The sequence below is a fragment of the Artemia franciscana genome, chromosome 1, assembly GCF_032884065.1.
Source record: "Artemia franciscana chromosome 1, ASM3288406v1, whole genome shotgun sequence".
NCBI classification, from domain to species: Eukaryota; Metazoa; Arthropoda; class Branchiopoda; order Anostraca; family Artemiidae; genus Artemia; species Artemia franciscana.
The window spans coordinates 23,991,252-24,009,525 of NC_088863.1; the positions used below are offsets into that span (position 1 = coordinate 23,991,252).

General features: G+C 34.9%; 1 protein-coding gene across 1 annotated transcript in view; it reads right to left on the bottom strand.

The window, feature by feature from the left end:
- The window catches only part of LOC136027209 (uncharacterized), a 119,866-nt gene that overhangs the window by 40,822 nt on the left and 60,770 nt on the right, over positions 1-18,274 (bottom strand). The window contains exons 7-8 of the mRNA XM_065704237.1: positions 10,008-10,154; positions 6,106-6,179 (exon numbers count right to left, since the gene is read on the bottom strand). Of these exons, the coding sequence (XP_065560309.1) occupies positions 6,106-6,179; positions 10,008-10,154 (221 nt within the window). The remainder of the gene's footprint in view (positions 1-6,105; positions 6,180-10,007; positions 10,155-18,274) is intronic.

Below are 18,274 nucleotides of genomic sequence, written 5' to 3' on the forward strand. Positions count from 1 at the left end.
TTTGGAATCATTCTAACAACTTGCTCTCCTTCAGCTCCTACAGAGTTATGGGGAAAATATAAATCAAAAAAGTCCGAAGATATAATCCATCGAAAACGGCTAGAGACGTCAGATATGACTTTTGATTTTACATCAGAAATTTATAACTACACTTTAGTTATTATAGAAGATTTGTGCGTATGTATGGTAAACAAACCTCTTCAGGATTTGAGAATGCCTTCACCAAATCGTACCGCTGCTGTTTCGACATGTGTAGAATTGGATCGTGAACAAAGTTACAATACGAGTGATCTATTGTCGTATGTACAAAATAACATTTCCAAGTTAACGTCGGAACAAAAAGACATTTATGATACGATAATGCATTGTGTCGATAACAACGTTGGAGAAATTTTCTTTTTGGATGCGCCAGGAGGTACTGGTAAAATGTTTGCGATAAAACTGATTCTGGCATTGCGGGAGATTTCAGGCAAACATTACCTACAATACCTAGATCAACCCCTGCAGACGAAATGAATGCTTGCCTGAAAAATTCTTATTTATGGGCACACGTAAAAACATTAAAATTAACTACAGATATGCGTGTCCCATTGCAAAACGAAGACTCTGGTCAAACATTTTCAGATCAATTGCTGGCAATCTGAAAAAGAAAGCTCCCAGTAGACTTAATTTCAGGACGCATACAACTACCTGCTGAATTCTGTAATTTAGTGACGTCCAAAAATGAATTGATTGAAAAAGTATTTCCGAATATTCTAAACAATTATAAAAATAGTAAATGGCTAAGTGAAAGAGACATTCTTTCACCCAAAAATATAGACGTCCAAAAAATCGACAATATTGTTTTAACCAAGATTTGAGACCAGGCAGTCCTTTACAAGTCAGTCGACATAGTTTTGGAACCAAATGAGGCGGTTAATTATCCATCTGAATTTTTAAATTCCGTGGATCTTTATGGGTTTCCACCACACGTGCTACAACTAAAAATAGGCGTACCAATAATACTGTTAAGAAATAGCAACCCACCAAAGCTTTGCAACGGCACGCGACTCGCCGTAAAAAAAAACAAAAAAAAAAAACAATGGAAAAGGTAATAGAGGCCACAATCTTGACAGGGCCTTTTGAGGGTGAGGCTGTTCTTATTCCTCGCATTCCCATGATTCCAACGAATCTGCCTTTTCAATTTAAAAGATTGAGTTCCCAATTTGATTAGCATTTGCAATCACCATCAACAAAGCTCAAGGTCAATCATTAGAAAAATGTGGTATAGATCTTAATACTGATTGTTTTTCCCATCGACAATTGTACGTTGCATGTTCGAGGGTCAGTAAACCTGACAATCTATTTATATGCAGCGACAATTGGACAACGAAGAATATTGTATATTCGCAAGTTTTACGCAGTTAATTTGTATTGTATCTATCTATCTATCTATCTATCTATATAAAACAATTTGTGTGTATGCATGTTCGTTTGTTTTTAAAAAGGGCGTTTGCATGTGACGTCATTCTAAGTACATAAGGCTCTGTATTTGCACAGACAATGGGAAAGCCAATAATGTTGTATATTCGCAAGTTTTATGTAGTTCAAAACCCATATATATATATATCTATCTATACTCATAGGTGGTACACATGGACACAAATACAATGGCGCGTAACGACTTACGCGCGCGGGGGGGGGGGGGGGGCTTGGGGGGGCGCGAAGCACCCCCACCAACTAGGTGTTGGGGTGACGCAAAGCGCCACCCCAACAGCTAGCATACTTTATAAGATATCAAGTGAATCCCATGACTATGTCTCATTCCATGTCAAGATAACCTGGTCTTCTACTAAGACCAGTAAGTAACTTGGATTCCACTTCATTGACTATCCTATACCTCTGCGGCAATTCCCAAGGGTCTTTTTCCTTCTTCTAATACTCAGAAGAGCCCTGTTTATGTCAACTTCCCCAGTGTTTTTCTTTAAGTGGTTTCGCAATATAAATTAACTGCGACACTTTATAATCGGTCCTACAGCCTCTCTCCTTCAAGTTTTGAAATCTCTTATAGGCACCTTTTCTTATTTTCTTCAATTTTCGCTTTACTGAGTTAGAACTAAAAACTCATGGCACCTGACTAGACATGAAAACTCAATAACTTCCCTTGAAAGCTCTGGTAGCATTGTAGTTGTCTTGTATTAAAATAAACTTGTTTGGAAACTAGGGAGTCTACATTAGACAGTTGGCATAAATGTTAGTCATTTGCCAATAAAAACTCTTTCTGCAACCAGGCTTGTTGTATGCAACGACAAAACTTTTCTTGATAAAGATACAATCCTTGTGTCCTAAGTCAAATATCTTTTCCTGGAGGCAATGGTTGTATTGATAGCGCAAACCAGGACAAGATTTTTTGATCCGCTGGCATGGGTTGCCAAGGTCAAATATAAATCTCCTTAACGGAAAACACATCAGCATTCTCATCCTGTTCTGCATCTTCCCGGCCCAGAAATATAATTAAATCAAGCAGCTTTCTTTTCTTGCTTCGATGTGTAATGATAAAAATATTTACATTTTCTCGAGAAAAATATACAGTATTTCGGGTTTTTCGAAAAAAAAAAAACCATTAGTTATATTCAAACATCACGCTGGGGTAACTGATCTTATGACAGCACGAGAGCTTACAGTCTCTTCTTTAACCTCTTGAAGGGTCCTTTCCTTTTTGTAAGGAAGAACTCCTATACTGTAAGCATACTCGTCAAAAGTGGAAGTGGAGGACCAGGAGCGTTGATTGGAAAAATTAGGTTCATAGACGATGTTATGAAAAACCTTGCAACAGTCTCTAACACTAGCATCTCGACCATTTTTAAAAGAAAAATCTTTTTTTGTTAGTAAACAATAAAAAGTGCAGAAAAAGTATTCAGTAGAAGCAGGATAAAAAAAAGAAGTATTTTGTCCTCTATGTCCTGGCTCTATTGGGCAACCCTACTACATCTTTACTTATTATTTTCAACCAAAATCCCGTCTTAACACACGGGAGTTTCAGCAGTACGAGCCCGAAAGTAGTGACAGAATAATACTTTTAAATTGACTCCTATTCCTACTTTTAAACAGAGCCATATCCCATCATTCTATGACAGCCAGTAGGAGCATGTTACGTCATGTTACGTCAAAACCTACGACGGCCAGGACATCTTTACGGCAGGATTTCTTTTGTTGTTATGTAATAGGACTAGTTAGAGGGCCAAGAAAAAATATGTTACGTAATAGGTTTTGTTTACTTTTGGTTGTTACGCAAAAGAGTTTGTTTACTCTTGGTTTTTACGTAACAGGGATTGTTTATTTTGAATGTTACATAATAGGGAATGTTAGAGTCCACTTGTCAAGCGGGGGAGATTTATTATGATATTTTTCCAGTTTCAAGACGTTTCAAGACATTTAAAGACACTTTTAAGACATTTTTCCCAGGATATTTTTCAAAATGTGTCAAGACATTTTAAGAAAATATTTGACATTTTTCTTCAAGACATTTTTCAAAGAGTTTCAAGGCATTTCAAAACTTTTCATAAGACATTTTATTCAGGTCATTTTTCTCATGATTTCTTATCATGGAAGGCAAGATGAGAGAGACCTTCAGGTTCCACTAGTGAGGAACCTTCAAGTGAGGAACCAGTGAGGAACCAAGTGAGGAGACCCTAGCAAGAAGCTCAATCAGGACCCTGAGCAAGAAGCGCATCCAATTCCAATGAAGCCCTAGCAATTAATTTCACTTGGGAGCCCTACCATCCAGTTCTATTGGGGGGCCTTACCATCCGATTTCACCAGGGCTCCTAACCTAAGCACTGATGCATAGGAACCATATAATCCGGAACCGTAGCATCCAATTCCATCGGAGACCCTAACATCCAATTATATCGATTCTCCGACCTAGTCACCGGCTTGCTTAGCAAGGCTTGCTTAGCAAAGTCTCTAAATTCATATGATTTTTAATCATGTTCTTTTTTTTCTGAACAATTTGACTGTTTTCGACATGTTTTTCAGAGCTACAACTCCTTTGGCTATTTTTCGAATTAAATAAAAAAACTAGTTTTTTTAAACTGCAAGTAAGGAGCGACATTAAAACTTAAAACGAACAGAAATTACTCCATTTATAAAAGGGGCTGTTCCCTCCTGTTTTTTTTTTTTTTTTTTTTTTTTTTTTTTAAGTACAGTTGTGACAGAGTCAAACTTTATCGCAAAGAGCGAGGCGTTGAGGATGGAACAGCCCCTTTCATATAGGGGTTATTTCTGTTTGTTTTAAGTTTTAATGTCACTCATTACTTGCAGTTTGAAAAACTTGTTTTTTTTATTTAATTTGTTAACATTTTTTAAATAATACATATTTTTATTTTCCACTATTTTATTTCCCATTCAAATACGGGGTAATTTCTGTTCCTTTTAAGTTTTAATATCGCTCCTTACTAGCAGTTTAAAAACACTTCTTTTTATTTTGTTTAATTTCTTAACGTTTTTGAATTAATGCAAGTGGGTATTTTGGTTCTGCGCACATGAATAATTAATTCATGAACAATTAATTATTAATTGTTAGTAATAAATACACATACATTACGAATTAACTTATGTAACGAACTTCTATATTTTTTTGCATTTTATTAGGTATATGAGGAGGCGCGCCTCCTCGTCAATACCTCCCTCTTTACAGTAAAGCTTGAATTTTGTACCAAATCTTCAAGAATGACCCCTGAGTCACAAAGGACGTCGAATAAATAGTTGAAATTACTAAAAATATTTTAGCGTAAAAAATGAGGTATTACGATGAGGTAAACCCCTCATATGCGTAATAATTTTGTTCGTTTCAAATTTTAATGCTGCTCCTTACTTTCAGTAGAAAGAACTTTCCATATTTATTTGTTCATTGTTTTCTCAAATAATGCTAAGAAATCCTGCACCCCCTTCATCGAAATTCTCTTCACCCATGAGAAATTCCTCCTAGGAAATATCCTCCCACGCAAACCCCCCCCCCCCCCTAAACCAAAAAATCCCCATGAAAACCTCTGTACACTTCCCAGTAACCATTACTATATGTAAACACAGGTTAAAATTTGTAACTTGCAGACCCTCCCACGGGGACTGCAGGGAGTAAATCGTCCCAAAAGACATAGTTATTAGGTTTTTTGACTATGGTGAATAAAATGGCTATCTCAGTATTTTGATCTGGTGACTTTGGGGAAATGATGAAAGCGCGAGGGGGTCTAGGTGCCCTCCTATTTTTTGGTCACTTAAAAAGGCACTAGAAATTTTATTTTTCGTTAGAATGAGCCCTCTTGTGACATTCTACGACCACTGAGTCGATATGATCACCCCTGAAAAAAAAAAAAAAAAACACGTAACCGTGATCTGTCTTCTGGCAAAAACAAGTAAAATTCCACATTTTTGTAGATAGGAGCTTGAAACTTCTATAACAAGGTTATCTGATACACTGAATCTGATGGTGTGATTTTTGTTAAGATTGTATAATTCTTAGGGGGTGTTTCCCCCTATTTTCTAAAATGAGACAAATTTTCTCAGGCTCGTAACTTTTGATGGGTAAGATTAATCTTGATGAAACTTATATATTTAAATCAGCATTAGAATACAATTTATTTGATGTAACTATTGGTATCAAAATTCTATTTTTTAGAATTTCGGTTACTATTGAGCTGGGTCTCTCCTTACTACAGTTTGTTACCACGAACTGTTTGATTAAAGTGGATTCCCCACTCACTAAAGTGGGAATAAATTATTCACTAAAGAAGATTTTGAGATGACTTTCAAGAAAAGCAAAGAGTTAGCCTCTATTTGCATATGCGTAGATAAGCTTAGAAAATATTTAAAACACAGTCAAATAAATAGTGGTTTTGACAATCAGATTTTTACAACCGGTTAGCAAGGATGACTTATTATTGTCATGAAATTGAAATTATTGAAGTTCCAAATTGAATTTGGTATTTACTTTTCTTTCTATATTATAGCAAAGCGGTAAGTGAGCCTGCTTAGCCTATGCTTATACTTGATAGTTTACTAAATAATCTAGGAGAACTGACTTTCCTCATAAGGATATTATACTACCGTAACTAATCAAAAACTTACTTCTTCACCATGAAAATACCAACTTTTTAAGGTTCCATTCGGTAGTTCTCGTCTCGACAAGCGAACATCATCTGCTAAAATAGAAGTAGAACTTTATAAAATTACACAGTTTAACACACAAGTTCAAATACAAGCCAAGTTACTCCATTCGCTGGTAGGGGCCGACAATTTGTCCACCCATCAGTAAGCTAAACACCAGTGAAGATGTTCGAAATCAAGATTTGTAGGTTATCCTGCTAGGGAAAAGGACTACAAACAAAGATTAGGGTATACTATTGAATTTAATGATATATAATTTAGATATTTCAAACGCAACAAATCGACATTCAATTGTTTTGATCCAAAGACATGCCTGCAGTAACAACCAAAATTAGTTTTAAGTTTAGGGTCATTAAGATTAGTTAAAAGTATCTAATAATATAAAAAAGAGCTTATCTTGCAAATAAATCCTAAAAATAGATTTAGTAATAAAAATTGTAAATGTTTATCTTGCAGCAATGCACATTTTAGTGTTAATATCTTGAAATAGAAGCCTTTTTTTTAATCAGTTAGTATGGCAAAAAGCTGAATTTATATATCGATCCTAAGAGATCGATTTCTATGTAGCACAGACTTCACTAGATAGCTCGCAGTAGTCTCTTGTTTCTTTGACTGTAAAAAGAGTAAATTGAGACAATCAAAATGAATATGTAAGGTTTTTTTGTACTTTTGAATACTTTTGACTCAAGTGAAACAAAATCAACGTAGTATTCACTAATATCCGCGTTGTCTTGTTTTTAGCGGTAGCTTACACCAAGTAAAGAACTATCCATGGCTTACTGTAACCAAAAGTTTATAGATACTTAAAAAAACGTCTAGTGAAATTTCTCGCAGCTAGTTGGTTACTGGAACATTATAGTGAACTGTTTAAGAACTCATTTAAAAGCTGCTTTTTATATAAATCATTTTTTAAAAACAGACATTGTGCGGTTCTCACCATGTACAGGTGGCCGGGGTTAACTCCCCTGGCGTTTAGCCCCAGGAAAATACCCCCCATAGAAAATTCATCCCACGGATAACACCCCCCAAAAATATGTCCGTTTCTTTCAGTTTTCTTTCCAAGTGAAAGTAAGGAGCAATATCAAAACTTTAAACAAACAGAAATTATTACGTATGTGAGAGGAGTTTCTCCTTCCACGAGACCTTGCTCTTTACACAAAATTTTTGACTGTTTTTCCTAATTCTCTAAAAAAAATTGTACCGAAACACAATGGCCGTTTAACTAGAATAACAACTTTTTTTATTCTATTAAAAAAAAACTTAGCGTAAAAAGTAAGGTCTTGAGGAGGAGGTGACCCCTTTACATTCTTAATAATTTCTCTTCATTTTGAAGTTTGATGTTGCTTACTCTCAGTTGAAAAAAAATTAATTTCTGATCGTTCTAAATAATACCGAGGAATCCGACTCTCTCACAATGAAAAATTCCGGCACTTGTGTATTATACCCAACTTACTCAAGTCTACGATGTGTAAAAATCAAGAAATCTGGTGGATACACACTGGGGTGGGGGGGGGGGGTAAAGGCCTATTTTAAAGCTCTTCTGAGTACCTCTGTTACCTTGTGAACTTTTATCGATAATTCAACAATAAAGTACCATATGACACCAAAAATCGTCTTTTTGGCGCAATTCCTGACACCTAGTCCTGACGCCAAGAGTCGTCTTTTTGCGCAGTATCTGCTAAAAAAATGGGAAGGATGAGAAGGGTACCATAGAAACCAGAGATTTTCAATCCCTCTTTTTAGCGCTACTCCACTCAACCTCTTTAACAACCAAGTAAAGAGCAAACCATAGCCATTGGTAACCGGAAGATTAAAAGCTGATTAAAAAAACTGTGTAACGAGAAAATTGTCCCTTTAAATAAGGGGCAGTCTTAAATAAAGGGAAAATTATAGATTGAAAATCTTCAAGCCACGAAAACTGTCACCCCAAGTAAGTTTTTAGTTGAGTAATAAGCCGTTTAAGAGCTCAAGGGCTTTAAATACTATTTGGCAACAACGATGGGATTAATCTATTTTAATTTTGGACAGCCACGTAGGCTATCAATTCTTGAATTTTTGTTGATTTTGCCGTTATTTTAAGTCTACCTTCAATTTTTCTCGGCAAGAAGATTAAGTTAAAAGTTTCAAAAAATATCCGGGGATTTAAGGGGCTTAGCCCCTCCCCCAGAATTTTGCCCGACTCGTGAAAACCTACAAAAAATGTATATAAAAATAATTTGGATGTATTTTTTATAGTTTTTGTGCAGATTCCCCTGATGAGAATACTCTCACCCCTAAAAAACTACACCTCCCACACCGAAGAAAAATGCCCCTCCCTTTCCGAATAAAATTAATCCTCCCTTTCTCCGAACAAAAATCATGTGTATGCCCTTGTCTAAGAAACTACCTATTTTTTTCTACCTCATTTTGCATGTAGATACTGATCTTGCTTTAATTTCTCCAGCGCATGGTCAAAATGCCCCAATGATGTAATTATTTTTATTAAAAAAAAGATGATAAAATCTTAGAATTTTTTTTTAAGAATTCTCGAACGATTAGTGCAGTTGAATGTGAAGATGGTTTTTCAATTTAAAGAAAAACACGCATAAACTATTAATATTTTTATATGTTGGTAATACACTAATATTCTACGATTTTAAAATTCCTTTTTCAAATAACTTTCCAAGAATTTTCAATTTCAGACCGCCTGAGCTGCACTCAAATTGTTTCCCAGAGAACCAATTAAGAAGCATTATAGAACCCTTGTGTCTGTTTTGCGCAATTAAGTGTTTCTTACGTTCTCATTTTCTTCGATGAAAATTTATCTGGAATTTTTAGGTAAAAAGGTTATTACTGCCTTTGCCAGGTCTGCGGCGTTTTCGAATATACGTTGATATGTTAAAAACTGTTTTATCGAATTTGGTTTCAGTATCTACATTTTCAAACAAGTTTTAGTCGGATAATATCATTGATACCTACTTTCTGGCTGATCAAAATTCAGACCCATTTGTTGCTAAAAGACTTGAATTAGCCAACTGCAGCTTAAACTTCGTAGATTAGAAGGGAAATGACTCTATATGTTACCTTTAGGCTACGAAAGTAATAACTTACATGATAAGGTCTTTTGACCCAAATCTCACCTTGCCCCAAATGCATTGTAATATTTTCACGTTTCGCGATATTTTCTCCCAATTATAACTTAATTCGACCATGTTTGGGACACTAGGCGGACAATGAGAATATTATAAGAAATTGAAAGGAAAACGAATTTATATCGAAACACACATTGATTTTGAAGAATGTCCTATCAAACGTAAACTGCTACCAGAAAAAAAATACTGTATTTAACTCAAAAATGTGAAAAATATGAATAATTTGTTTTAATTCCAGACTATCCGCGTACAGGCATGCAGTCAGACTTCCAAAGGCAAATTTAAGGATGTTCAAACATTATTTAAGGATGTTCAATGTTAAATGTTCAAACAAATTTAAGGATGTTCAATCGCAAAAAAATAATGTTTCAGGATTCTCCTTTTTCCTACAAAAAGAAAGTCCATGTGAAACCTAAATCCAATCTTCTTAAGCGTTGTTGGGCCTCTTAGGGATTCACAATATCTACGAATGTTCTATTTTTGAAGCCAGACACTCAATTCAGTCAACCTTGCAAAACAGCGGAAAGTCCCATGTGAATATCTTATTATTATTAGTACATCTTGTTTACAAAATTCTTTAGCATATCATCTATGAGATGACCTACTAGTCAGTTTCAGTTTGATGTATTTTTTACTTTGTTCCGCAGGTGGTTTCAAACCTTTCTTCAGCACAACATATATGAAATAAGGGGCTTTTCAATTTGCAGCTTTATGAATAAAAAAAAAGTTTACCTATGTCATCGAATTGGCAGCTGAAGGACACATTTTTACTTCTATACTTATATGCATGGACACCGGTTCTTTTGTCTTTGCGAAAACTTGGCAACCAAGGAAACGGAAACCGGTCTTCTTTCTGATTTTTGGCTGGTTTTGCTGACACTAAAAAAGTCATGCACTTGTTAATTAAACGAAGCACACTCACGAACTACGCTTAGGTTAAATCTCAGAAAACCAATTTCATTGCCACAAAGACCAGTCATAGGTGATTGTGTAATTTGGGCTATATATTTGTATATTAGGGGGGGGGGGTTGTATGTTATGGACACAGTACAAATACCCCCTCTTCCTAGTGTGCAATACATAGGGCAAATGCTATTATTATATAAACTAATAGTTATATGAAGGTTATGTTTCACTAGGATTAACCTAACTGAACATCTTGGGTCTGTTTCGTTTAATCAAAAAGCTAATTAGTTACAAAATTACTTTAAATTACCGAACATGAAAAATCTTATATGAAGAAAAACATGATGTCAAAGACAAAATCCTATTCACAATACTAAAAATTTGTATGTTAGCATACCACTGCTATTAGTTATCTATCTTAGTATTTTACGCCTAAGTTCAAAAATAAAATTGACCCAAATGGCACTTATTAACGTTCTATATCACAAGGGCGCAATGTTACAAAGCAATTACAGTAGAGGGGACATCAATTCTATAAATTAATCATTTTAGCCTTTCCACCAACTTAATAATGATATATGAATTTCGATGTCACATCCAGGTGGTTGTCGGGGATTTGAACCACCACACCCCCAAATTTTAGTCCGAGACGAAAAACGCAAAAAAAATTCCAAAAAAATTTTTATAAGTTTTTTCAATTATTTTTTTTGTAAGACCTCCCAAAACGATGTCTGCCTCCCCTGATCAAGACTCCTGAATACGCACTTGAAACTTACGCATACAGGCACATCTAAATATCAAAGAGCATAAATTATTCAGACCATTAAAATAAGTTTTGGCTAAAAAACTGCTCTTTTCCGGAAATTAGTTAGAAATATATATGAAATTCCAGATAAGCTTAGCTAAAATTTTGATCGAGGGTTCACTAAAGGCACTATTTTCTAGGCAATGTGTATTCAAAAAGCTCATTTTTGTAACTAATTTTCCAGAGTGTAACCTATTTTCCAGTCCCATTGAAGCACCGGGCACCCCTCCTACAGTTCCTGTTGTGGTTAAGCAGCTGTACAGCCTGATCTAACAACTCAACTTTGTTAACAAGAGAACTGATGACAAGAGACCTAGAAATGGGCTTCCTTTGATGGGTACAGTTGAATGCCAAAATATAAAAGAATAGGAATTCGTACAAATTATTTTCAATAGACAAATTGAGCTTGATCAGGCAAAATTTCTACAAGGAATTTCACAAGGAGTGAAATATACAAGAGGTTCGTAATCTACATAGTTTTGCTGTATACTTAGTGCATAAGGACTGTTTTCATACAGTTTTGGCTATCAAAAGGTATTTACATTCCCTTTAGTTAGAATTGTATGTATATCATCTTTAATTTTAAAAGCACCCCTCCATACTAGTCATTCTTGAGCTATTGAATACACTCCGTGGAATATTTTGAGCATGGTCCTTCAGGGGACTGTAAAGGAAAATATCAAAACATAAGAAGAACATTTACCAAATTTTATGGTTTTCTATATTATGTACAATCATCAGTTTCAAAAAAATATCTCTCCCTTTTTTAAAAAAAATATCTATCCTTACTAACCGTTCCTGAGCTATGGAATTCAATACGTGGAATATATTTAAACCTGGAGCTTCAGGGGACTGTAAAGAAAAAATATCAAAACAGAAGAAGAGCATTTACCGAATTTTATTTTTTTTGTAAATCATATAGAATCATTAGTTTCAAATAATATCTCTCCCTACTAGCCATTCTTGGGCAATTGAATCAAATGCATGGATTATTTTTGAACCTGGACCTTCAAGGGACGATACAGAGCAACATCAAAACTAAAAAGCGCATAAACATTGCCTTGACGTTGTTCACGAGCTTAGCCCTTGAGGCAAATCTTATTCATTTTTGATTCTGACGTTTAGTTATTTTGGACTTTTAGAATTTTGTAGGACTTAAAAAATTTTTAATTTTGATTATTGATGATCGATTATTGTTTGTCATACAGTTTTAGTTTATCAAAAAGACATTTACAATCTTCAATTGTTATCGATTTGTATATACATCCTTGTTAGTTTATAAGAAAACCTCGAATTTTTTCGGGAATTTTGAGACTTGGGACTTGGGAAGATCTTTTTATTGAACTTATAATTTTTTTCTTTAAAGCTTAGATATATTTTTTGATTTTCTTTTTTATCATTAGACGAAGTGAGCTCAATACGTTTTGTATATGTTTGGTGTATTCGATTGAGAGTATATTGGTTTAAGGAAGTCCTCATGTGGTGTGATTTTTGAATTTGATTTTTAATTGGTCAATATGGTCTTTAGTGAATTGCCATGCTATCAATGATATTCAAATTATATTATGTCTGTATACAAAAGAGAGATATGGAGCAGTTCGTTAAAACGATAAAATTATATGGATATTTATATTGGAGTGATCTCCCCAAAGTGGGAGATCAAAGTGGGGAGTGGTATTAATTAAAAATTAATACTACCAAGAGATATAAGTTCAAGAAATATGTAGTTTTTTGGAAGTGAAACGTTTTTTTAAGGAAAACATGCCTAAGGATAATTGAAACCAAACATACCACTATTCAAATTCTTAATGCATATATTACAAGACCCATTCCTTTTCAAAATATGTACATAAGACATTTTAGGAAGAAGAATGAAACTCATAGTATAAATTGGGACTACACCAAGTAGTTAAAGAATGGTGATAAGTAATAATTGTTTTATGTAAACATGTGTTTTTCTATTGATAATAAACAAGTTTATTATGTAAAATCTTTCTTGGGGACTTAAATTTTTTTTTTTAGGGACTAACAATTGTTTTCATGTCTTAAAATGACATCAAGTGTACTTATAACAGAGTTCAGAATGATAACATTGTCAATAGACTTTTTCGGTTCATAGAAACATATGAATAGTTCTACTTTGACGAAACTTGAAGGTGCTAGCGGCAATGAAATAAAGCCTAGATTACCTATTGTTAGACTACAAATGTCAAGAAACATCGACTAGCCACTGACTGGGATGAGTATTCTCAAGTAATAATGAATACCGTAGACAATAATAGGAAGAATATCGCTAATACCACCAAAAAAATTAAAAACAACGCAATGAAAAGCAAAACATTAGTAGACGTTAATTGTATCATCGATATTTTAAAATAAGATACCATCATTGAACAGAATAATTGTAAGGATAAAATGTGTGAAGAGCTTGTAAGTGAAACCATGTTACATGCCGCATATGACCTCAAAACTAAATAAGTGCCAAGTCAAAATAAAACACGATGATTTTAGTTTTAGAACGGACTCAAAATATTCAAAATTTTATGATGATATTGTACATTCCGTTATAACAATAAAAAAAATATTTCATTGCATTACTTTGATATATTTTCAATTATTTTAAAGTAAATTTCTTAACCTAGAATTTCTTTTTGGAACTTACGAGTAATTTTGAACTTAGAAACATATTCATGTCTTAAAACGACTACATATTTATACAAAAAGAAATTCACCTGGGATGTATTCTAAATTTAAAATAAAAATAAAATACGCATTTTAACCACAATTTTTATGTTAGAAAAATATCAAGAAATAGTTTATGCATGATAAGGTTATCGTTGCACTGAATATTAACAAATACAAATATTTGAACAATAAGACAAGCAATAATGGAGATCTTATTGGAAATTTAAGCTTGCGTTGTCATGACAGTGAAATATTAAATTCATTTGGAGCATCGAAAAATTTTTACTGATAGTGGAAATGCGAGAGTAGAGTTTCCAGAGAAATTAGTGTTTAAAGGTAATGTAATACAGAAACTAATAGTTGTCAATGAGGATCGATTTCTTACTAATGGTTAAGGTAACACGTTGTTGAGAGATTTTATCACCATATTTTTGGTATTAGTATTCAAATGAAAGAAAAGGGGAAAAGAAAGGCATATTGCTGAACCAATTTCATAATATGTTTCTAATTTCAGCGTAAAAAATGCAATCTATATTATCATAATGTGGTAATAGTCAGTGAAATTAAAAGTAAAATGAAAAAGCCATTAGTAGACAATATAACAAAATGTTATAAAGATGTATTGATAACAAGAGCTCATATGGCACTTGTGACGAGGCGTGAAGAGTTAAGAGCCAAGAGATCATATGGTATGAGCTCTAACAAAATTCTATGAATCAATAGATTGATTTAAAAAGGAAAATAAGAGGCTTAATGCCGGTCAAGATTTAAAATAAGAGCTCTGAGTCACAAAGTCCTTCTAAATATCAAAATTCATTAAGATCCGATCACCCACTCGTAAGTTATAAATACCTAATTTTTTCTAATTTTTCCTCTCCCTTTTGTCCCCTAGATGGTCGAATCTGGGAAAAAGACTTTATCAAGTCAAATTGTGCAGCTCCCTGACACGCCTACCAATTTTCATCGCCCTAGCACGTCCAGAAGCACCGAACTCGCCAAATCACTGAACCCCTCCCCCCAACTCCCCCAAAGAGAGCGAATCCAGTACGATTCTGTCAATCACGTTTCAAGGACATTTGTTTATTCTATCCACCAAGCTTCATCCCGATTCCTACACTCCAAGTGTTTTTCCAAGATTTCCCCCTCCAAATCCCCACAATGTCAAAAGATCTGGTCGGGATTTGAAATAAGACCTCTGAGACATGAATTCCTTCTAAAAATCAAATTTCATTACGATCCGATCATCTATTCGTAAGATATAAATACTCCAATTTTTATGTTGCCCAAGAATTCCGGTTCCCCCCTCCAACCCCCCCGAATGTCACAGGATGTGGTTGGAATTTGAAATTAGAACTTTAAAGCACAAGACCCTTCTAAATATCAAATTTCATTAAGATCTGGTCACCCTTTCGTAAGTTACAAATACCTCAATTTTCAAGATTACCCCCCCCCCAATTCCACCAAAGAGAGCTGATCCGGTCCAGTTATGTCAGTCACGTATCTTAGACAGGTTTCTATTCCTCCCATTCAGTTTCATCCCGATCTCACCGCTTTAAGTATTTTCTAAGATTTTCGGTCCCCCAACTGCCCCCCCCCCCCAATTACGCTTGATCCGGTTGAGATTTAAAATAAGATATCGGAGTTATGAGGTCCTTCTAAATATGAAGTTTCATGAAGATCCGATCACTCCTTCGTAAGTTAAAAATACATCATTTTTCTTATTTTTCAGAATTACCCCCCCCCGCAATTGAGCGGATCCGTTCCAGTTATGTAAATCACGTATGCAAGACTTCTGCTTATTTTTCCAACCAAGTTTCATCCCAATCCCTCCAATCTAAGCGTTTCCCATCATTTTAGGTTTCCCCACCCCAAACTTCCCCCAATGTCACCAGATCCGGTCAGGATTTAAAATAAGAGCTTTGAGACACGATATCCTTCTAAAAATCAAATTTCATGGAGATCCAATCACCCGTTCGTAAGTTAAAAATACCTCATTTTTTCTAATTTTTCAGAATTAACCCCCCCCAACTCCCCCAAAGAGAGCGGTTCCGTTCTGGTTATGTCAATCATGTATCTAGAACTCGTGTTTTTTCCACCAAGTTTCATCCCGATCCCTCCACTCTAAGTGTTTTCCAATTTTTGGGTTTCTCCCTCCCACCTCCCCCCCAATGTCAAAGATCCGGTCGGGTTTAAAATAAGAGCTCTGAGCCACGATATCCTTCTAAATATCAAATTTCATTGAGATCCGATCACCCGTTCGCAAGTTAAAATACCTCATTTTTTTATTTTTCAGAAATACCCCCCCCCAACTAACCAAAAGAGAACGGATCCGTTCCGTTTATGTCAATCATCTATCTAGGACTTGTTTTTTTTCCCACCATGTTTCATCCCGATCCCTCCACTCTAAGTGTTTTCCAAGTTTTAGGTTTCCCCCTCCCAACTCCCCGCCCCCATCACCAGATCCGGTCGGGATTTAAAATAAGAGCTCTAAGACAATATATCCTTCTAAACATCAAATTTCATTGAGATCCGATCACCCGTTCGTAAGTTGAAAATACCTCATTTTTCTAATTTTTAAGAATTACTCCCCCCCCCCCAGCTACCCCAAAGAGACCAAATCAGTTCCGATTATGTCAATCATGTTTCTGGGACTTGCGCTTATTTTTACCATCATTTTTCATCCCGATCCCTCCACTCTAAGTGTTTTAGGTTTCCCCCCTCCAAGTCCCCCAATGTCATCAGACCCAGTCAGGATTTAAAATAAGAGCTCTGAGACACAATATCATTCCAAACATCAAATTTCATTAAGATCCAATCACCCGCTGATAAATTAAAAATACTTCATTTTTTCTATTTTTTCCCAATTAACCGGCCCCCACTCCCCCCCAGACGGTCAAATCGGGAAAAGACTATTTCTAATTTAATCTAGTCCGGTCCCTGATACGCTTGCCAAATTTCATCGTCCTAGCTTACCTGGAAGTGCCTAAAGTAGCAAAACCGGGACTTTAGGTTTTCCCCCTCCAACTCCCCCCAATGTCATCAGATCCGTTCGGGATTTAAAATAAGAGCTCTGAGACACAATATCATTCCAAACATCATATTTCATTAAGATCCAATCACCCGCTGATAAGTTAAAAATACTTCATTTTTTCTGTTTTTTGCGAATTAACCGGGCCCCCACTCCCCCCAGATGGTCAAATCGGGAAAACGACTATTTCTAATTTAATCTGGTCCGGTCCCTGATACGCTTGCCAAATTTCATCGTCCTAGCTTACCTGGAAGTGCCTAAAGTATCAAAACCGGGACCGACTGACCGACAGACCGACAGAATTGGCGACTGCTATATGTCACTTGGTTAATACCAAGTGCCATGAAAACAAAGCACCTGTAAAGGTTACTAGTATCTTGGACAGCTTACCATCATACACAGCTAAAACTTGTGCATGAGCCCAAAATAAAATAAGCACCCCTTCAAGAAAAACAAAATAAAGTCTTTAATGGGATGGATTCAAAGCATCCATTTTTGTATTGATGATACTACCCCAAAAAATATTTATCCCAAAAAAGGCTTTTTATAATAAACTTGTTTATCATTAATAGAAAACACATATATACACAACACCTTTGTTCTTGTCATCATTTATTACCTCTTGGTGTGGTCCTAATTTATACTATGAGTTTTATTATTCTTCCCAAAATGTCCTATGCATGAATTCTGAGAAGGAATGTGTCTATTAAAGTCTCTATTAAAGACAATAATTTAAGACAAAGTCATAATAAGTCTCTAAGAAAGATATATTGTAGTTCTTATGGTTATTAAAAATACATTATAGTTCACGTGTCATTAATAGCATGACAATGTGCTCAAGTCTATATTGGGCACTAAAAACGCGCACTCAAAAATGACACCATACGAGGACACCAATTTATTCAAAATGAAAAACACCAAACATTTCAAAAACACCAAACAATCCAAGTTCCAAAAGAGTTAGGAGTGGTCTTAAGACTAAAAACGACATACATACAATTCGGTAAAACTAGAGGATTCTTGATGTCTTTTTGATAAACCAAAACTGTATGAAAAACACTAATCAATAATAAAAGTCCTGATAAAACAAACATAAAATTCAGAATCAGAATAGATAACATTCGCTTCAATGGCTGAGCTCGTAAAAATCCCAAAAGCAGTGCTTATGCACTTTTTAAGTTCAATATTGTGCTTTTTAAATTCGATGTTGCTCTTTGTCGGCCCCTGAAGGTCCAGGTTGCAGAATATTCAAGGTATTAGATACAATAAATAAAGAATGGTTAGTAGGGTGGGGTGTTTCATAAAACTAATGATTGTATGTGGTATACAGATACATAAATTTCGGTAAATGCTCTTTCTTAGTTTTTATATTATTTTTTTTTACCGTCCCCTGAATATCCAAGTTCAAAAAATTCCAAGGATTTAATTCATTAGCTCAAGAATGGCTGGTAGGAAGAGGTCTCTTTTAAAACAAATGACTATGTATGATTAATGCAATGAATTAAAAATCAAGAGGTTTTGGGTACCAAGCCATAGTAAATTGTTGAAAAAGCCAAAACAGATACTCCGATTGAG